This window comes from Centrocercus urophasianus, unplaced genomic scaffold (genome assembly GCF_019232065.1).
Source record: "Centrocercus urophasianus isolate 14NV4802_14NV808 unplaced genomic scaffold, USGS_Curo_1.0 seq_16, whole genome shotgun sequence".
NCBI classification, from domain to species: domain Eukaryota; kingdom Metazoa; phylum Chordata; class Aves; order Galliformes; family Phasianidae; genus Centrocercus; species Centrocercus urophasianus.
In genome coordinates this window covers 5,475,217-5,497,292 of record NW_024884711.1, presented here as the reverse complement: position 1 = coordinate 5,497,292, position 22,076 = coordinate 5,475,217, and the positions used below count along the sequence as shown (strand labels likewise).

Below are 22,076 nucleotides of genomic sequence, written 5' to 3'. Positions count from 1 at the left end.
CCGCCTCGCACGGTCGCCACACGGGAGGCAGCGGCGGGCGACGCAGCCGGGAGCGAGCTGAGCGAGGAGGAGGAGGAGGAGGGCGGCACGAGGAAGGAGCGACGGATCCGGCTGGGATCGCCCGGGCGGCAGCAGCTGCGGCAGCCGGAGCCCGGGGGGACGCTGCGCTCTCGCCTCAGTGCCACGTTAGTGCTGCCGCTTCGTCCTGCGGGACCTCGGGGCGAGCCCCTCCCTCAGCAGGGAGCGGGAACGCGGGGGTCCGGACTGCGCCTGGGGCGGGGGGCTCCGGGCGGGGGGGCGGAAGGGGTCGGGACAGCTGCGGGAGGCGGCAGCTGCGGCCCCCGGGGCCTCTCGGGAAGCGCGTCCTGGGGCGAGGCTCGGTGGGCTCGGAGCTTCTCGGGAGGGTTTTTCGTTTCTCGGGGAGTCACCGAGCCGCAGTCGCTGTGGCAGCGGGGTGTGTGTGTGGGGGGGGGTGGGGAACGGAGAACCGTGGGTTTGTTCGTACCGAGTGTAACGAACTAAGCGCGGCCGCTGCAGCCGGTAGGAGATAACTGATCTGCTGCCGCGTGGGTTTTCAGTCTTAATTGCGTGCCTGTATGTGCTGGAGGGCTTGCGCTGCTCGTGGGGGTCCGCGAAGTGCGGTTTGTGACACCCCGCAGCTGGGGGTCCCGTCTGGGGACCGCGGTTACCCCCGGCTGAGGCGCTCGGGAACAACTTCGCGGTCGCTCTCGGCAGCGTTATGAGCAACTCGCTTCCGACTCCCCGTGAAACGGGAGAGCCAGGTGTGTGCCCTCTCCTGAAAAGCCGCCTTCTGTGCGCGGTCGGTCGCTCCTGGGGCGGGTTTCTCAAAAAGGTCCTCAAACCCTAAATTATCCTTTAGCTGAAACTCGCTGCAGGACGTCGTGCAGTTGATTGGATTCTCTCTTCTCAGAAGAGATATTGCCGGCAGAGGTTTCTGGGAAGGGAGGAGAGGCTGTGAAAGTACCGCGGGCAGGCTGTGACTTCGGGAGCAGCGGTGTTGATCTTTGCAGTCGGCTGTTACTTCTTGATCTCTTTCTCGTGGAGCGGCCATTGTTCTGACACTCGGTACGTTCCAGACATCTGTGGTCCTCCCATCCCCCAAAGTATGCAGTGGTGAATGGAAAGAGGCCGGGCTGGTATGCTGAGGTCGGGGGAAGGAAATCAAGGAGGGGTTTTAGTAAAACAGGATCTTTGTGTGCTGGGAATAGGGCGAGGGCAGGCTAGGAAACTACCTGGATGTGTCGCTATTTCCTTCACCTTAAGTTCAGACGAACAGGAGAGAAACTTCACTTAACAAATTTGCTTCTGAGTGGCAGAAAGGTCCTCCTGCAAGCCTTTAAAACTGCAGTGAGGGAGAAGCTCGCTGGTGTTTGTTAGGTTAAGTTGTAATGTGAATTTCAATAACTGACAATGCAGGAAGCTAATGTTAATCTTGCACCCTTCATAAAAGATGCTGACAGCTGCAGTTATCTGTCTGCTGTGTCTGCTGCGGAACGGCTGGTACTGCTGGAAGTGAGCTGCTGAAGTGTACAGGAAAAGTCTTAAACCTCTAAATTCAGACATTGCGGGAAGCATCAGATTGAGTGCTGGGCTCTTCTGGAGCTCTGAGGAAATGTCATTGTTCTGTGGCTATTAGTTCACAAATTTGTTTAGTTATGAATTGATGGAGCCAAGAATGTTCATGTTGATGTGTTTGACTGCTTCATTTCAGAGTGTAGGGAAAAAATCAGGAGAAATACCCTGATGAAAGGACAAAGCAACAGAGCTTTTAAAAGCAAGGATTTGCTGTAAGCAAATCTTGATCGGAGAAAGTCAGTCTGTTCTTCAAATGCCGTGTTCTTTTACATCCCCTGCAAACCAGGCTTCCTGTTCTTGCTAAAGCAATAAATGGGCCGGGCTGCTTGCCTGGTACGTTCTCATGAATGCTTGCATGTTGCTGTGACTGCCTGGTGTGTCAGCAACCAGCTTATAGAATCTCAGTCCTGAAACCTCACTGCCTTTCACAGGTGAGACTTTCTTTGTATGGTGAATGTTGGTTTTTAGTGACTTAATACCAGCAGAAGTTTGTGCTTCATTTTTCAGAACACAATACTTAAGTGAATTCTTCTGTAAAGGAGAGAAGTCAGTACTGGTGGCCTTCTAAATGAAATTTGGAGTAGAGAGGCATGTAGCAATAAGGGAACAGGAAAGAGCAATTGTGATCTTCTGTCTTTGTGAATGGAAGTCTGAATGTGTTGTCTGAAACTTACGGATAAAGATGTTTCTGCAGAATACTGTCTGGTAGGCAGATTAGTGTGCAAACACAGCAGTAATCAGAATCACTCCTGTTAACTTGGTTAAAGCTGGCAACACAGGGCTTGCAGTGATGAGGGCAGCAAAACTCGTTCTGTAACTCTGGCAGACTGCATACTGTGGCAGGAAAATCGGGACTGACCTTACTTATCTTGAACATCATATACTTCATGGGGCCTGATAAGACTTGGTGAGAAACTATGCAGGCAGCCGGGACTTGTGCACGGCTCCTCGAGCATGTGGCTGCAAATCCTGAGCCTCCTGCCTTTTTGGGTGGCTCTGCAAGAACTCCAGCTTAGCCATGGCACCCTGCTAATTCTGCAAACAGTGTGGCACTGACTATTGCACGTGACTTCCTTGTCTGTTCAGGTGAAATGACTCTCCTGGTAAAAGAGGGCAGGGCATTATTGCTGGCTTTCTGGCTAAGCGTCAGAAGGCTTGTATTGGGGTGCTTTGCTGTGTGACCTATCCACTGTATTGGTTAGGGTTACCAGTGAAAGTAACTTACCTGGTTAATTTTAATATCCATCTCTGATACTTGATTCTGAGCGAGAATTTTCTCTAGGCTGTGTTGGGACTATAGTCCCAAAGGGTCATGACTTAATATACTTGTCTCTTTTGAGATGAGGAAATAAGTAGCCAGAAGTTTGGGTTTTTTTTGCACTGACAGATAAAATTCAGGTGCAAGAGAACTTACAATGCTTTTTGCTGGTACTTGTCTGTGTGGAACCCCATTGTGATAGTGTGAGTAGATGAGAAGTATTTGCAGGTTAACTTGGGTTTGATTCAGAAGCAAGATGTGTCCGTTGTTTCCCTCATCTTGGGAGGTATGGGTGCAGAAGTTGCATGTAACTTTAGTTACAGGAACTTTGAACATGTTCCCATTTGCTTTAGGAAACAACACATGTTGACTCACTATTACAGAAATGGAATGTCTGCTCTGCTAGTTAACACTAGATAAACTATAGTTTAAGGAATAAAGTCATCCATGTAAAGGCTGAAGGATTTAATCTAGTATCCTAGACTCCTGCTTTTAAAAGGTAGCTTGAGCTAGCTGGAACTCATTGGAGTTGGCAAATGCCAAGCGTGTGCTTTAAGGGTATTTGCTGGAACTAGCATTTGTAGGTTGACTTGCTGTGCTGAGTAGATTTGTAGAAATTAGAGAAGTTTGCCAACTCTGCAGCAAATGTAGCAAGTATTCCTGTATTGTCCTGGCAACAATTCAGGTGCCCTCCAGTGGTCAAAACTCCTAACATCCTAGAGGTGCTGATAAATGCTGTTACATTGTCAATTCGTCTGAATTAAAAGTGAGCTGAGCGTTAGTGCGTTTGATAGGCAGTGCTTGTTGCAGTATTGTAAATACTTCTCCATTCTGACAGACGAGCTAAGGCCACCAGTTCATATGTGCACTCATTTAATAAGTCTTTCACTGGTGTCAGTGCATTTATGACTAATCCCTCTGGTTTCTTAAACCTGAGATTAATGTTTAACATCCATATTTGGGGTTGGTTATGCAGCTGAAGGAGAAACTAGATTATGGTTGGGTACTTTAGGAAGGGAGATACAGTGGCAATTTAGAAAGCATTTGTCTAGCAATAGTTCTGTAATACAGTGGCTGTCTGTCTTATTGATACCTTCTATCATTAACTGTGGAATTACTGTGTTGTTTTTACATTCTGGGCAGGAAGTTTGAGAGCAGACAGTGTGCTGTTACTGAGCTGCTTTAGTGGTAAATGAAATGTGATGCGATTGTCAGAGTTCTTGTAGACTGTCTCTAAATGGCTGTCAAGGCAGGCTTGTTTTCTGTATGTGACTACTTAAGACTTAAGGAGGATGTTAGGTCCTGACTACTGCTCTTTCCACTGAGGAATTCTGAACTGATAAAAGCAGGGGTATGTGGAGCAGGATCTACAAATGGTGCGAGCAGGTTAGCAAAGTCCGCAAGCAGTACAACTATTAGCAGAAATGCTAGCCTGTTCCCAACTGAGGAAGGCAGGGGTACACATAATGTAGATGATAGTTGCATCCCTCAAATTAAAGGAGGTGATTTTTTAATCTGTGATAGAACTTCTCTTAGTGCTTTGCCTGGCTGTGGAAGTACTCCAGCGTAATGAATGCTGCATGAAAGCCCACATCAGAACTGCTTGCTGGTGAGTAGATCAAGTTGAGTCTGTTGCTGAGCAGAAGTGACTTAGTAACTGTTTTGAGGTTACAGGCATGCATCTGTGGTGCTTAGCTGATTTAAACAATGAAGACAGAGTAATTGGGTTGATAATACAAGTTCATAACTAGATTAAGTTCATAAACTTGGAACTGTCATAGCAGTCCTTTAATGCTAGGCTTCAAACTGTTGTCACGTGGTTGGTGTATACACTGTGTTTTCTCTGTGCTGGATGTGTAGCACTCAATAAGGAGTTGATGCAGTCTCTTCCATCCTATCTTAAATGTTAAGATTATGATCAGCTCCTCTTAGAGGAGGAAGAGACATAAATATTTGAGCCAATGTGGACTACTGTATTATAGTATTTTGCTAGTGTTACAGTGTACTTGCCAGTGAAATGCTCTCAAGCCATTGCTTTCAAGCATGAACTGATGATTTCAACAGTCAGCTTGATCACAGCTGTTGCTTCTGTCTCTTGGAGGCAACAGAAGTCTTTATAGAGCACAAACAAAATCCCAGTGCACAGTGTAGCTTTGAGAAGATTGCTTTGGCTATTCCATTTGTAGGTCATGTTAGAAACTGTTGAGTGTACTTCCATGATTTCTGAACACAAAGGATGTTAACAGACTTCCTGCAGAATAACTCCTGTGGATCCTAACACACTAACGTCAGCAAAGTGATAAAATCCAGTGCTATCAGATTCAAGATACTGCAGAAGAAATGCTCCTTTAAGTAGCAGAGTTTGTGGACGGAGGAGGTGCTGCCTTTGCACTGTTAGTTACGTGGCAGGGCATATATGCAGGCTTTCCAGTAGCATGTGAAGCTTCAAAGTTCATCTCTTAAAGTGTTTTTTTTTTTTTTTTTTTTTTTTTTTTTTCCCCCCCCAGCTCAGTGCCCTGATAAGCTGAATTATCTTTTGATTCAATTGCCTTTTGACATTGGTCTGTGTTCTCCAGGCTCCCATTTTTACACATTGGAACTTATCTTAAGCATTTGTTGGCTGACCAGTAGCTCTCAGACCAGTGTTAAGTGTTCCTTTACTGGAACTTTTAATGGGCTGTTTTTAACAGGGTACTTAAACCTTACTGCTTGTGAAGAGCCTGGCTAATTGAACAGGCTGCTAGGGCCTGTATGCTGTGTCTGTTACTCGAAGTGCTGCTCTCCAGAGCCATTCAGTGCCTGCAGCTGAAAGCCAGTTCGGCAGTGGGAGCTCACTAAGTCTTCCTGATGCATTCCCATTACCTAAACTATGGTCAGTGGCTGAAATCGTGCCTCAGTGATAGACTGGAACTCTTCTGGGTGGCATTCTGTAAGCAGGGTGAGGAGAAAGCAGTGAGCACTGCACTGTAGTCTTAGCTGCACTCAGCTTGATGTGCTCACAGTTAATCACTTGACAAGCTGGGTGGGCATGGTTCTTCACCAAATAGCTGTCTCTTCTAGAGAGGAAGGGTACAGCTGGTGAGTGCCCTGTGCCGTCAGATAGCTAGTGCTGTATCTGGCTGTGTGTGCAGCTTTCCTGCTCCTCTGTGAGTGAGCATGAGGATGTATGGATTCAGGGAGGAGCCTCTCTTTTTCTGGCCATGTAATCTGAGTCTTTGACTTCTTTTTTTGAGTTTAAACTAGTCAGGACAGCTAGATGCCTTGACTTTAGTTCCCTTAAGCACTTGTAATCAACTTTCTTAGAGAAAGAAAGCAAGAACAGAAATATTTGCCTGCTGCTTGCTGTAGATAATGAGCATGTGCATAGAAACTCAGTGCTCTTAATTGGCCTTAGATTGCTGAGATGACTGAAAATAGAATAGTGTAATGCTTCATTTTGTGATGTGGCATCTAACGAACTCCTACAAGAGTTAGTGTATAGAGGCCAACCTGCTTTTTGCGCAGGGAGCCTTTAGATAACTTCCAAGGCAGAAGGCAAGGGCTAGAAATCTGGGGGGAGGGAGGAGGAGATAGAGTAACAAGATGGGATATGGTAAAAAGCAAAGAACTTTTATTGAGCGTTAGCTGATTGATCTTTGTGTGTTTCAGGTACCCCTTCTCCATTTAAATACTGCCCATAGGTTACTTGAGCTTGCTTGTTGCCTCTTTCCACATGTATTAAGGATATGTAAAGCTTGATGGTGTCAAACTGTTCAATCTTGTGGGAGGTCACTGAAACAGATAATACTCGGGCTTCTTAATTTCCCGATGCTTACCTGAAGAACAATTTTCTGTTTTTCTTAACACAATAGTCTGTGTTAAGAGTCAAACTTGTGATCTGATTCTTGAAATTAAGAACAAAAAGTCACTGATGGCAAGGCAACTTCCGCCTTTCTGTAGGCATCAGTAGAATGTGTTGTCAGAGATATCAGAGTTGGATAGTTCTGTTGCATTTACATAGAACATTGCACTTACCAATGGATTGAAGTATCCTTCCTTGGTAATTGGTGGGAATGATTAAAGTTCATTAATGCATTTGCTCTGTTGAAGACTAGGATTGGCAAACTGGATTTGGTGTGGTACCTGCTGCAGAAAGAAAGTTAGACTTCCTGTCACTTGGTAGCTCTCAGTTGTGTTTTTTCTTAAACTGCTGCCATAGCTGAGGTTGCAGTGTGTTAACTACTGAACCAGTAAGGCTGCTGTGACTCATGGCATGACATTTCTTGGGGGATTGAGGGCTGGATGAGTATTTCTACCACCTAAACAGAAGGGCAGTTCACGTGTTCTAGGGCTGTGAAGACACACGGTATGTTTTCCTTTTCACAGCAGTAAAAATGAATGGTGTTTCCCCATGCTGTATGGCTTGACCTGTTAGGGCATCTTCAAATAAACTGTAACAAAACACTTTCATCTTGTGTTAAGTCAGCTTGCTTGAAATATGAAGTCAAATTAATATCCTGATTCCAGATACGGATAAGGGTAATCCTTAACTTCACTGTCTCAGTCTGAGAACAAAGTAGTCTGTTGCTTTGCTTAAATGTGATTACTTGCAGCCCTGAACCACTGTTAGAGGCAGCTTTTCAGTGTGATCCAGAGTGGTTGTTGTCTGTCCACATCCATAAACTGCCGGTCTGAAGAGCAATTTGAAAAACTAAGGTTCCTCAATTCAGAAGCTACTGCTGGTGCATGACAAATCTGGCTTTAATCAAGGCCTGCCTGTGCTTGGCTGTAACTACCTTCAAACTCATCTCTATTTGTTGCGAACAGTTACCACAAAGATGGTTACTCTTGGAATTGTCAAGGGGACTGAGATCTGCCAGCATCAGTGCTTCACACAGAGTGGGAATACTACTTGGTACTTGGTTTGTGGATATGGAATGTATTTAGAGAAAACTTTTTTTTTTTTTTTAACTTTGATACCTTTAAAAGAATGTTTCATGCTAAAGATTTATTTAAATAAAGCTTAGCTTTCTTATCTGTTTCTGCTCTGAAATAAAGATCTACTCATTGAGAACAAAGTCTGTAAACCCACTGTCATTCTTACAATGAGCTTCTGAAATTCCTTAAAATACACAGAACCCGCATCCCTGGAATTTCTTATTAACCTAACATGAAAGACCTTTAAAACCAGCATCCCAGAGCTCAGTGGAAGCTAGAAATTGACCACATTCAATTTTTTGTGTGCTCTTTGGAAGGACAGGGGAGAAGAGGATTTTTCCTCCTGTTGGGATAGAGAATAATTAGAAACTTAAGGCTCAATATGTGAGCAGCTTTTACTTTTCAAGATACTGAAGGAAATCCATATAGATTCAAACTTCAAGGCATGATGGACTCTTCAGGTTCCAGGTTATTTCACAGGGTTGGAAGGGACCTCAAGAATCATGAATCTCCACCCTCCCACCACATGCAGGGCCACCAACCTCCCTGTTTAATACCAGACCAGGCTGCCCAGGGCCCCATCCAACCTGGCCTTGAACGCCTCCAGGGACGGGGCATCCACAACCTCCTCTGGGCAGCTGTTCCAGCACCTCACCATTTTCTCTGTAAAGAACTTCCCCCTGACATCCAACCTAAAACTCCCCTCCCTCAACTTAAAACCTCATCTTGCTGTTATCTACCCTTTCAAGGAGTTGGCTCCCCTCCTGTTTGTAGGCTCCCTTTAGGTACTGATAGGTTTCAGTGAGGTCACCCCACAGCCTTCTTTTCTCCAGGCTGAACAAGCCCAGCTCCCTCAGCCTGTCTTCATAGGGGAGGTGCTCCAGTCCCCTGATCATCTTTGTGGCCTCCCTCTGGACCCTCTCCAACAGCTCCCTGTCTTGTACTGGGGGCTCCAGACCTGGACACAGTACTGCAGATGGGGCCTCACAAGAGCAGAGTAGAGGGGGGCAATCACCTCTTTGTCCCTGAAGTATTTCCCTTACTTTGATCAACAAAGTTTCAAGCTGAATGCCAGTATCCAAGTGTAATTGCTTTCCATAATTGCTGTACGTGTTTTTCTCTGTAGGTGAATCAGTTTTTTTAGGTCCCTTGTAGCTTTTAAATAGCATGATAGAATCTCTCAGGGTGGAGGAGTCCTTAACAAGCATCAGGTCCAACCACAACCTAACCGTACTAACAATTCTCTGCTAAATCATGTCCCTGAGCACCACGTCCCAATGGATGTTAAACATTCGGAGATGGACAAAGGAGCTAAAATGATGGGATTCCCCTATGGAGGAGAAAGAAACAAGTTTCAACTTGTTCTAGGCTTCCTGTTCATCAGTTCAGTGCTATTTGAAATCAATACTGAAGTGTGTATCTCAGTTGGATCGTGTCTCTGTGTGACTAAAAGCAGTGGAAGTAGGCCTGCCTGCTGCAAGGTTGTGCAGCTGAAGTTAAAACTGGGGGAGAGAAGTGTGGGCCAGCTTTTCCTTGGTAAAAATAAAAACTGGAGGAAAGAGCGAAGAAGTATTTTCATATTAAATGTGGTAAAAGAGGCAGATCACAAAATTAGACCCAAAGAAAGCTTCCAGCAGAAAACTGTCATTGCATGTACTTCTCTTCTTCAGTTGTAGGTGTGAGCCGTGATTTTAACTGCTGCAATTTCATTATGAGATGAAGATTTGCTTGTTCTAAGCAAGAAAGTCTTTGTGACATTTGGTGCTGATGGTTAATTTAAAGATGCGGCTCTGTAGTCGGTTCTAAATGAGACATGGATTGTGAGAGCATGGGCAGTAGGCTTTAAATAGGTCAATCGATGGGGATTTAATAGGTCAAATGATGGGGATCGACTTCCTTTCCCATATCAGGCTTTCCAAAATGCTGCTTTCAAACAAAAGATTTCTGAAAGACTTAAAAACTTTGTTATTCAGCTTAAGCACTTACCCAGTTTGTAGGTTATCACATCTGCCAGGCATAAATGGAGTCAATTTTAATGAAGGTTTTCTATTCAGATGAAGGCAATAACCTTGAAAGAAGGTGGAAATACTTTGTTTAATATCAGCTGCAAATATGAGCTGTTGTGCAGGCTAGGAGATTGACAATGAAAGTGAGTTTATTTTAGACAAAGTACAGAAAAGTTGCAAATGGTGTTGTCTTAATGTAGCAGGCAGGTAAACACCAGGCTGGTACTTGCCTCCTGCAGCAGGCTTTTCTCCTAATTCTCTCCATGTGTAGGACAGCAAAAGTAAACAATTCTGTGTGCTTTGTGTCCTGCTGGAGCTGCTTCTCTTTAGAAAGAGAATTAGGTTTCATTGAAGCTGACTGATCATTTACCTGCTTGGCATACACTGTCCTTGAAAATGAGAAGTTAATGCCAAAGGTTGATCGATCATTAAAATATTCCTCATCTTTCATTCCTTGAGAACAGAGGAATTTGAATTACTCTTTTTTCAAGTTAAACTTGTTCTACTCACAGAAGATCTCAAATGCATGCATGGGACTGAGGGTACGTGGTGCAGTCCAGTGCAGTGCCTTGTTAGTACTCCTCACGAGAAAATTGGTGCATGTTCATTATAAAAGTCCATTAAAAGCTGGAGCTGACGGTGCTCACTAAATAAATTGATGTCTATAAATTGATGTCCTGATGGAGGTTTGTAAGAGGTTAATAGAACTAACCATTGGTAATGCAGCCATGTGGATATATGTTGTGCATAACATGATACTTCAAGGAATTCAGGCCTGAATTCTGGCAGTAGGCACTCAGTAAAACTAGTGAGGGCTACGGAAGTTTGCTATGATGCTAATATTCGTTTCTGAGATGCATTAAATCCTTTTTCTTCCTGATGATTCAGATCCGTGACCTTGACAATGCAGTGTTTCTAGTCCTGTCTCCAGGAAGCCTGAGGAGGAGCTCGATGTAAAGGAGCCTCATGATCTTTGCAGGGTTGGGATTTTCCGGTTTGTTTACCTTTCCCTCAATGATCCGCTTTCATGGATCATTGTTACCTCATGGAGAGGTAACAGCACAAACCTTTGCACCTAGGCTGGGGTTGTTGCTGTCAGAGGCAGCAGTTTGCTTAGTGATACACACTGGGAGGAGTCATCAGCTTGCCTGGGCTCTGTTGAACCCCTCGTAGGGAGAGAACAGAGTAGGAAGCGAAATACAGAAGAACATTCAGTTGCCGAAACCCTAAAAGCAGTCAGAACATACTGCTTTTCCCTGGCTGGCTTTAATCTGTGGTTATTTTTAACTTTGAGGATTAAATCCAATTTCACATCTAAATTTGGAATGCTGGCTGGAAGTGCTGGGGGGCTTTATGGTTGTATGAAATGCAGATTAGGAAGTTAGAAACTTTGAGGTGCGGTAAGCAGGCTGATCTAAGGTCAGCGCTTCAAAGTCACGCTGTATCTGGCTGGTAATGCAGCTCTGAATGCTTTACTCTGTTGTCACTGCTAACCTGCAGGTGTTCTTCAGCTTCATTTTTAAATGTTATTGCTGTACACTGACTGATGTGCTTTGTTGGATCAGTACTGCTGCTCGTCTGATTTCTTCAGGATGTTGAAAGTGAGCCATTTTGGAGTGCAGTTGCTGTAAACGAGCTGCCTTCCTTTGTGCAGAGTTCAATAGCAGAAGGAAGTGATGTGCGTTCTCCCCAAGCTCCCCATTGCATATTTGAATGTGAGGTGGTACTGACTGTCTTGGTGCTCTTGGCTATTCATCTACTGGAGTAACTTTGGAACTAATCTGGTGATTGGTTTCTTATTAGCAGAGCAGGCAAGGGAGCTTACAGTCAGCATTGATCTTTTGTGCAAAGGATATTGAGCATAGCAGATTACCTTCAATACTGTTCTGCTTCTGTCTGCGTGGAAAGTGTTACTGGGGCTGGCAAAATAATGCATGAGCTTGCGTGCTGTCAGGGTGTCGTATCGGCACTTCTGCTGACTTAGACAGCCAGGAGAACTTACTTATTAATGGTGAAGTGATAGCTTGAGTTAGTTTCTCTTTCCCTTTCTTTACCAGCGCTTACTCCCAAACTCTTAGCAGCATCTGGAAAGAATTGTTTTGCAGCATTTGAGGTAGTGGAATGTGTGAAGCAGACTGAAGCAGCTCGTCTCCTCAAGGCTACAGAATAGGATCCATTTGGAAACGTCAGCATTTCCTACTGCTTAGCAGCATATTTACTGTATGTTGTGTTGTATCTTAAATCAGCTCCATGCTGCTTATCTGCTAAAGAGGCAAATCTGCTGTCCATTTTAAAAGAGTCAGGAAAGGGCTGCTGCCAGAAATGGTGGGAGCACTAAGTCAGGACAGGCAGCACTGGCGTTTGTGCAGCAGAGTAATGGGTTTGCTCAGGAACTGCTTGGGGTATCCTGCAAGTGGCTCAGACAGCAAAACACAGCGTTGCCTCAGCATTGCGTAGTCGATTCACTGAGAGCCCTGAAACTGCAGGCCTGTCTTCTGTTGAATTATCATTTTCTAAAAGCTGCTCCTGAAGGAAATCCTTAAACTGCTAAGTCTGTCTTTACACAAATAAAGCGTCAAATGGACTTTGTTCTCCTGACACAGTACAGCAGACCTGTCCTTGCCGTTACTTCATTGTCTAGGAATGTTTTGATCAGCATAGCTCTAACACCGAACATACACTGAAAGCTGATTGCTGGAAGAGATGGTTTTGCTCTCTGCACTAGTTACCACTACAAATGTTTCTGCTTGGCTAGTTCCCAGAAAAGGCTGTCATCAGCACTGTGTTTGTGCTGGAAAAAAAAACAAACAACCCTCCAATAAAACTGATACAGACTAGTAACAAAAAAAACCCCTAATACAATGGAGACAACAGTCCCCCAGAGTTGGACTGCATGGGGAAGGGGAGCAAATAAAAGCACAACAGCTTTGACTGACCACTGTAAAGTAGCAGCCTTGAGTTTCTCCGTCTGTGTTAACGAGGAGAGAGCTACAAATGTATGGTACAAGTACTTCGGTAGTGTGTGGTGATATTAAAAGGATGTGCATACGAGATTTGATACAAGATTTAATCATAGCTCAGCTTCCTGTGCCTTGGATTTCAGAAAAAAAAAAAAAAATTGGCGACTTAATGAGTGCAACTGAAGCAGAGTTCTTGATTTTCAAACCTGGTTCAGTTTTCCATTTTAAGTTCACAAAAAATGTATTTTATATAGAAAGAAGCCTTTTTTCTTGTGGTAAGTGAAGAAGGAGGTTCAGTTACAATTTTTTGTAACACTGAAATGATGGTAGATTGCCTTAAATGGTCGTTAAGCTTTCCTGGCAGAAATCCTTATTGTAGCCCCGTATCAAGCAGTTTCGCTAATATCTTCAGAGTGAGAAGGGAATGAGCAATTCCAGTGTTTAGCCATTGTCTCTGCAGCACATCTTGGGCAGAAGTGAATGTCTCTTACATACAGTCTGCCAGAAGTCTGGGTGATATATCTCATTCTTCTGTGTCCATAGGGGGGTTGCTAATTAGCACTGATATACTCTCTGTAGCATTGACGTGGCAATATGTGTAAGCTTTAGATTGCAGTTCTACTGTTGGAATATGAAATCCTGTCTTACTAGCTCTGATTAGTGTTTAATAAGTTCTACTCTTGCTCTTTTTTAGAGTCTCTGAAAGGTAGCAAGAAAGAGTTCCGGGAGCACAGCAAGGAACATGGCAACCCAAGGTATATAATTTATTACACTTAATTTTTTATTAGACTCTACCAGTTGTAATAAAGAAGAGTTAAACTGGCTCCTTACTTTCCTTTTTATCTTTTCTAAGTCTCTTGAATAGAATAATGCTTACTGTATTGCAGCAATTAATCTTACCACAGTAACTTCAGCCTGCAAAGAGTTTTGTCATCGTAAATGTTTTGAGTCACCTAAGTATGGCCAGGTACCTAATCATATGATGTGGAAAGGGAGCCTTTAAGCAGCAGTCTTAAGTCCCAACAACAGTGATTGCTCTGTCTGCTAGTCAGGCTTATAAATGTCTGCACTGGTATAATGCCTCAGTTTAAAATGGCTGTCTCATTTTCTGTGCTAGACTCAGCTGGGCTGAGGTAGCTCTTTTTAACAGTTTATTTTACTGTGGAATCCTAGTTATTTTTTGAAGGACTAATACATGTTGGAGTAATTCAACTAAACCAAATTGTTCAATGATTTGTTACAGCTGACTTGATGGAGTTGGATATGGCCATGGAGCCAGACAGAAAAGCTGCAGTCAGTCATTGGCAGCAGCAGTCGTATCTGGACTCTGGTATCCATTCCGGTGCCACAACAACTGCTCCGTCTTTGAGTGGCAAAGGAAATCCTGAAGAGGAAGATGTGGACACAACACAAGTCCTGTATGAGTGGGAGCAAGGGTTCTCTCAGTCCTTTACCCAGGAGCAAGTTGCTGGTAAGGCCTTCTCTACTACACCAGCTTGTTTAGACGTGCAGCTTAATAATACAGAAACGTCAATACTGAATTATTATTAATCTAGAGGAATATTATTCCTTTTTGAGTTAAAGACATACTTACCTTGGTTTTCAGATATTGATGGCCAATATGCAATGACTAGAGCTCAGAGAGTGCGTGCAGCTATGTTCCCTGAAACACTGGATGAAGGAATGCAAATCCCATCCACACAATTTGATGCTGCCCATCCAACTAATGTGCAGCGCCTGGCTGAGCCATCCCAGATGCTGAAACATGCCGTTGTTAATTTGATAAACTATCAGGATGACGCTGAACTTGCAACTCGTGCAATCCCAGAACTGACCAAACTGTTGAATGATGAGGACCAGGTAAGTATTTCATATTTTGTTAACTTTGGTCTAGCGTGCCTGTGGGGATCTGTTGATGTCCTTACACAGAAGCTTTCTTTCCATACTCCTGTAGGTGGTGGTAAACAAGGCTGCGGTTATGGTTCATCAGCTATCCAAAAAGGAAGCATCTCGCCACGCTATCATGAGGTCTCCTCAAATGGTGTCTGCAATTGTACGTACCATGCAGAATACGAACGATGTGGAAACAGCCCGTTGTACTGCAGGCACGCTACACAATCTCTCACATCACCGTGAAGGCTTGTTGGCAATCTTCAAATCAGGAGGCATCCCCGCCTTGGTTAAAATGCTTGGGTATGTGGATTGCTGAGACAGTAATTTGTGACTTTGAGCTGTTGGTGGTAGATCCGGATACTCATCAGGCTTTTCCTTTTGTAGGTCTCCAGTGGATTCTGTGTTGTTCTATGCCATTACAACTCTTCACAATCTCCTGTTACATCAGGAAGGAGCCAAAATGGCAGTCCGTCTGGCTGGAGGGCTGCAAAAAATGGTTGCCCTGCTCAACAAGACAAACGTTAAATTCTTGGCCATCACGACAGACTGTCTTCAGATTTTAGCCTATGGCAATCAAGAAAGTAAGGTAAGTGATTCAGCTCTTGAACCTCTTCTAATGAGCAACTTGCTAAGGATGGCCTTAAAGGATCTTGTGTACTGATGTCTTTGTTCTGAATCCCATGTCAAGTTAAGGATTTTGTCAATTGCCGAGCAGTTTGCCAGTCAGTTCTGGCCTTGAAAGAAGGATGCTATTTTGTGGAAGTGTTCATGGTCAAACAGTTTACAGAACTGACCAGTAGTTGTTTTTTTAGAGATCTGTAGCACACGGTCTGTGCAAGCCAGCCTACTCGCATGACCAGGAGGTGACAGATAAGTGCTATATTGCTATATTTCTGCTGTCTTTCAGCTGATTATTCTGGCAAGTGGTGGACCCCAAGCTCTAGTAAACATAATGAGGACCTATACTTATGAGAAACTATTGTGGACCACGAGTAGGGTGCTGAAGGTGTTGTCAGTCTGCTCCAGCAACAAACCTGCTATTGTTGAGGCTGGTAAGTACATTCCTTGTACCTCTTTCTCCTTTCCCCTTTCCTTTCCCCTCTTCTCCTTTTTTTTTAAATAAATGTATACTGGACTTCAGAATCAGTACATTCTGCATTAACAAGAACAGAAGCTTGCCAGCGTTGGAAATTAAACACAGTTGGTCTTTTGATTTATAACTAGTTTTAGAGGCCTTAAGTGTGCAGAAGTATAAAAGACAGTCTGGTTTTATTAAGTCTGCTGTGGAATTAGCTATGTGCCTTTATGGCTGAATGTTGTCAGAATTGTCTCCTTAGAATATTAATACATTTTAAGTCAACATCACAAAGAGAATCACAGCTTTTTTTCTTCGTATGTATTGAAGGGTAAGGGTCTAGGCATAGTAGGGTACCAATCCAAAGAAAGAACCAGAAGCTTGTGAGATATTGTGAGAAAAATTATTCCATTTACAAGGTGAGCATTTGAGTAACAGTGAGTGACAAACATGTACCATTTTCTTCTAGGTGGAATGCAAGCTTTAGGACTCCACCTTACAGATCCAAGTCAGCGTCTTGTCCAGAACTGTCTCTGGACTCTGAGAAATTTGTCAGATGCAGCAACCAAGCAGGTAAATGGGCCTTCTAAGGGATCAGGATCAAAATAGTGGGAGAGGGAAGAGACTAAACTTTCTTTTACTCTTTTTGCAGGAGGGAATGGAAGGCCTTCTAGGAACTCTTGTTCAGCTTTTAGGATCAGATGATATTAATGTTGTGACTTGTGCTGCCGGAATCCTTTCTAATCTTACTTGCAACAATTACAAGAACAAGATGATGGTCTGCCAGGTTGGTGGCATCGAGGCTCTTGTGCGCACAGTTCTTCGAGCTGGTGACAGGGAAGACATCACAGAACCTGCTATTTGTGCGCTCCGTCACCTCACCAGCAGACATCAGGAAGCTGAAATGGCTCAGAATGCAGTACGTCTCCATTATGGACTGCCAGTGGTGGTTAAACTGTTGCACCCACCCTCACACTGGCCTTTGATCAAGGTAAATAAATAATGGCTGATGTCTGTCAGTGCTGAAAACCAGTGCCTTTTTAATGTAACATTAACTGAGAAAAATACTGTGTTTCTGAGGCGTTGGAGAACATAACTTGTCTGATGGAAAGGCTGCTTCAAACGAGCAGCTTTCGAGTTGTCTCTTACCGAGATCCAACTGTTTGGGACCAACTGATTTAATAACAAACAAAGTGCTAAATAGCAAACACACCCCTTACGTTCTCTTATTCCCCACCTCCTTTCTGAACTGCAGGCTACTGTTGGGTTGATTCGCAATCTCGCGCTCTGCCCTGCAAACCATGCCCCGCTGCGTGAACAGGGTGCCATCCCACGGCTAGTTCAGCTGCTGGTCAGAGCACATCAGGATACCCAGCGACGTACTTCCATGGGTGGAACACAACAGCAGTTTGTGGTAAGTGGCCACCAGGAACTACAGACCTAAAGAGCTGTTTTCTTAACATTTGCTCTGGTTTGTGTTACTCTGTTGGTATGCTGATCGTTCTGCTTTGGCAGATCTGAAGTGTTCCTGAATGCAGCAGATTGTAGAAATACTGGTTTTGCCTACCCTGGCAAAGAGAGTAGTTCTTTACGAGGAAGTTCCTTCCTTGTTGGAACTATGAATTTTGGAATGTTGTCACAGCTTAATGCATATTCTCATGCTTAGGGCTGTACCAGTACAGAGAAATTGCACGGGCTCCATAATTAACATACTAGGTCAGTGTGGCAGGATCAGTCTTGATTTTTCCCTCCCCCTGTTAAAACATGGTGACAAAGGGGAAGTTACATTAGCATAGGCAAAAGGAAGCACTACCTACTGGTACAGGACTGTAGTTAATACAGTCAGGGCCTCTTAATCACCGAGTAGCACTTTCAAACCTAGTAAAAGGCCAAGCGAATTCAGCTTGGGAAAAAAAACAACAGTATTGTCAGACATCAAGTTTATAATGGGCTGGGATAAAAATGAGAACACAGGAAGATGTTCCACTGAAATGCTTCACTCACTGAATTTAGCTGGATAAACTAGGCCAGGTCTTAGCAGGGATGTTAAGCTGGAAGGTAGCAGTAGGTAGTGAGTACTGAGGCCTGCTGGGGGAGGAATGTGTGTGCAGGAGATGAGTTTGGCTGATTCTTTGATAATGATCAGCTTGCTGACAGTTGTTTTAGAAGATAGTGTTCAAGATCTCAGCTGAAATGCCTTTTCTTTCCCCAACTTAGGAGGGTGTGCGCATGGAGGAAATCGTTGAGGGCTGCACTGGAGCCCTGCATATTCTTGCACGTGATGTTCACAATCGAATTGTAATCAGGGGTCTAAATACCATTCCACTATTTGTGCAGGTAAGCGGGAGCTCAACAAAATGCTGTAGTAAATACTAGAAAAACTAGTATAACTGCTCCAATGCTTTGGTGGTAGAACTGCTAATTTGCATTGTACTTTTCAGACAGAAGAGTTAAAAGAAACCCTGTGTTTTGATTGCAGTTGTTGTACTCCCCCATTGAGAATATCCAGAGAGTAGCTGCGGGTGTACTTTGTGAACTTGCCCAAGACAAGGAAGCAGCTGAAGCAATTGAAGCTGAAGGTGCAACTGCCCCTTTAACAGAACTGCTTCATTCTAGGAATGAGGGTGTTGGTAAGTGAACTTAAAAAAAAAGAAGTTTCATACTTTAAGTTAGAAAAGTTGCTAGAAGAATTGATGTTGACTAAATTTGCTTCTTTTAATAGCAACATATGCAGCTGCAGTGCTGTTCAGAATGTCTGAGGACAAACCACAAGACTACAAGAAGCGACTTTCAGTTGAACTGACAAGCTCCCTGTTCCGGACTGAGCCAATGGCTTGGAACGAGGTGAGTTGTGTCCCTGTATGAATGGCACCTTGGGCAGACTTCACTTTCAAGTCCCCCCTCCTTCCAGTAGTGAAGTGTAGATGCCATCAGTGATACGGGTTCAGTTTTACACGTCTGTAGCTTCGTTACTCTGCATGTTCAGGTTCAGTGAACACGTGCTCATAGATTTGCAGAAAATTAGGCAAGCTTCAAGTGCTTACTGTTGTCCTAGGAGAACAATTTATTCATAAACAGGTGATGCTGACAGTCTTGGGAATCTACTGCATAGGGCAGGAAACCCTTCTAAGACTACTGAGTTGCTCAAGTAGAATGAAGAATGAGCAGTCTTAGAGCTGCTACTTTAGTGCTTTCTTTTCAGATAGGAAGAGTCTGAAGTTTCTAAATCTCGTTTTGCTCTGTGTAAAGCTGTGTATAAGAATTCTGTACGTCTCTGTGCTGCTTCTGATTTCAAAGGACAGCTCGGCAGTAACCTCTAGGAATTTCAGCCACTTTTTGCAGATTGTTCAAACCTGATGAATTCTGGTGGCAAATGCTGAGGAAAGAATGATAGGATACAAAGCATAACCATACCATTATCCTGTAAGAACTCTTAGCAAACCCTGTAGGACTAAGAAGCTTGGTGTGGGTATGTCGTTTGTGTTCTCCTTAGTTGAGAATTGAGCTCTCAGACTTGGAAGTATTTGCAAGCTATCACATGAAGTTTTTTTCATGCTTAAAGTCCTGCACAGTGAATTGAGACTGAAAACTGCCTTTGGGGCATGTTTCACTAAGTCTGTCTTTCCCCAGATCCTTGAGGTTCAGGAGTTTTATCTTGATAATAGGTAGCAGCCTTTGACTTGTAGTATTTAAATGCTCATTTCTGATTTCCTAAAGTCTGTATCCGTCTAACATAGTAACATGAGGAAAAAAAGCAAAAATGGAAGATCTCTTTGAAATACAGGTTGTTTCATTACACTGCAGAGATGCAGTTCAGTAATTTGACAGACCAGGAGAAGTGCAGTGGGAACTAAGTGCTCTGTCGCTAGCTCAGGAATCTCTATCCAGCTGACTCACAGAGGTTGGGTGGGTATACCAGAGCAGTGCTCCCAGACCTGCCTCTTCCTACTTGTTCCCAAACAGAAGTCTCTTTCCAGTGATTATGGCTCCTGTCTCTAAATAGGGCTGTTAGACAGTGGGTGCAGATGCTTGGATGAAAAGACATTTCACGTTCACAGAAGTGTAATACTGCTGTGTGCAGTGCAGAAGAGTTGCTAAAAAAGGATTTGTGGCAAGCTTTAGAATTTCTTAAATTCAATTACTAGCGTTGGCCCTAAGAGCTGACATTAAAACCGTTCTGTAACTTTCTGTGCACATCTAGACAGCGGATCTTGGACTTGACATTGGTGCCCAGGGAGAGCCTCTTGGATACCGCCCAGATGGTATGTCTGTTCCATTCCCCTTGACTAAGCTTAAGCTGAATAAAGTCAAGTCACTGACTGTAAAGGAGAACTGCAAATGACTTAAGAGTGAATTACTCTTCAGCAAGATATTGCAAACTGACAGGCAGATGGGGAACTGCCAGCTCAAATAAGCAGTTTCTGCAACACCTCTGGCTGCACTGAAATGGGAGCCATATGAATGTGCAAAATTGGTGTTGCTTGTCTGAGTCTTGCAAGAGAATCTCCCACTGAGCTACTGTTTCCAGAAATCTTTTAAATCCTTTACAGATGGACTTGACAATTCCAAAAGTGCAGTTTTCTTTAAAACAAATGTTGGTACTGTATATATTAGTCTTTAAGTGTCTGTAGACTTAAACTCAAGCCTATCCCCACGGGTTCTGAGCTATTTTTGACTAGTCTTTCAGAAGAAAGTCTGCAGTCTCGTAGCCCGGTTTTGCTGTAGTATTGTTGGATTTTAGTACTGTTGATTGTGCAGACTAATGGCTTGGCTGGAATCTGCTCGTGCTTCTGACTGCAGTGTGCTTTGTCTGCAGAATCACACTGGAAGGCTGTTTCAAACGATGGAATAGTCATTAAGGGCAGGCAGCAGATCGTTTTGAACTTGGCTGAACTAGAAAAACAATTAGATGGCTACAACGATCTTCTCACACACTGATACTTGCAGCTTCTGATGCGTCTAACATCTGTTAACATTATGCTCTTTTTCCCTCTGCCACCTTTAACTTTCCTAGATCCTAGCTACCGTTCTTTCCACTCTGGCGGATACGGTCAGGATGCCTTGGGTATGGACCCTATGATGGAACATGAAATGGGTGGCCACCACCCTGGTGCTGACTACCCAGTTGATGGGCTGCCAGATCTTGGCCATGCCCAGGACCTTATGGATGGGCTGCCTCCAGGTGACAGTAATCAGTTGGCCTGGTTCGATACTGACCTGTAAATCATCCTTTAGGTAAGAAGCTCCAATCTTGAATTTAAAAACAAAACAAAAAGAGAGAAACGAATTACTGGACTCAGGACTTGGTTGGCAGGGAGGGAATGGCTTAAATGGGTCCCAGTGTGACAGAATACTGAAAAAAAAAGCTCTGGAGACACACAATCACTACACTCCTACAATCCAAACTGACTTCTGCCGTTAAATGTGGAAGTAATTAACTGTAATGTCTTGTGCATCACCAGCTTCATGCAGTCTTTATGTTAAAATGCTGTTTACTAAGGAACACTGACATTTTAATCTTTTTTTTCTTCTTTGCAGCTGTATCATCTGAATGAACTTGCATTGATTGGCCTGTAGAGTTGCTGAGAGGGCTCGAGGGGTGGGCTAGTATCTCAGAAAGTGCCTGACACACTAACCAAGCTGAGTTTCCTATGGGAACAATTGAAGTAAACTTTTTGTTCTGGTCCTTTTTGGTCGAGGAGTAATAATACAAATGGATTTTGGGAGTGATTCAAGAAATGAGGAATGCACAAGAATGAATTGCAAGATGGAATTTATCAAACCCTAGCCTTGCTTGTTAAAAATTTATTATTTTTTTTAAATCTCTGTAATGGTACTGACCTTTGCTTGCTTTGAAAGTAGCCTTTCTTTTTGCAGTAACTGTTGTTAGTTTTGTTTTTTTTTAAGTCTCTCGTAGTATTAAGTTATAGTGAACATGCTACAGCAGTTTCTAATTTTTAAGGATTGAGTAAAGGTGTAGAACACTAATTCATAATCGCTCTAACTGTATTCTGAATAAAGTGTAACATTGTGTAGCCTTTTTGTATAAAAAAACTAGACAAATAGAAATGGTCCAATTAGTTTCCTTTTTAATATGCTTAAAATAAGCAGGTGGATCTATTTCATGTTTTTGATCAAAAACTTTATCTGGGATATGTCTGGGTAGGGGCCAGTAAGAACTGTTTATTTGGAACCTTGTATTGGACAGTTTACCAGTTGCCTTTTATCCCAAAGTTATTGTAGCCTGCTGTGATACAGATGCTTCATGAGAAAAATGCAGTTATAAAATGGTTCAAAATTAAAGTAAACTTTTAATTCACTCTGTGTCAAATTATTTCAGTCTGTATAGTTATGCTTTGACAGGTCTTCCA

The 22,076-nt window shown here is 43.5% G+C and overlaps 1 protein-coding gene across 2 annotated transcripts; it reads left to right on the top strand.

Annotated features, from left to right (window-relative positions):
• Positions 1–79: 79 nt before the first annotated feature.
• On the top strand, positions 80–22,024 carry CTNNB1 (catenin beta 1). Of its 2 annotated transcripts, XM_042816813.1 has the most exons (17): positions 87–185; positions 932–1,086; positions 13,432–13,492; positions 13,981–14,208; positions 14,344–14,597; positions 14,692–14,930; positions 15,015–15,216; positions 15,538–15,682; positions 16,175–16,278; positions 16,358–16,696; positions 16,961–17,119; positions 17,923–18,042; positions 18,185–18,335; positions 18,428–18,549; positions 19,907–19,967; positions 20,720–20,940; positions 21,244–22,024. In XM_042816813.1, exons 3-16 carry the CDS (start codon positions 13,480–13,482, stop codon positions 20,926–20,928), a joined length of 2,346 nt encoding a protein of 781 aa, XP_042672747.1. In that variant the 5' UTR covers positions 87–185; positions 932–1,086; positions 13,432–13,479; the 3' UTR covers positions 20,929–20,940; positions 21,244–22,024. The 2 variants fall into 2 exon arrangements, with proteins under 2 accessions (XP_042672746.1, XP_042672747.1); XM_042816812.1 differs by lacking the exon at positions 932–1,086 and having other exon boundaries at positions 80–185.
• The last annotated feature ends 52 nt before the right edge of the window (positions 22,025–22,076 follow it).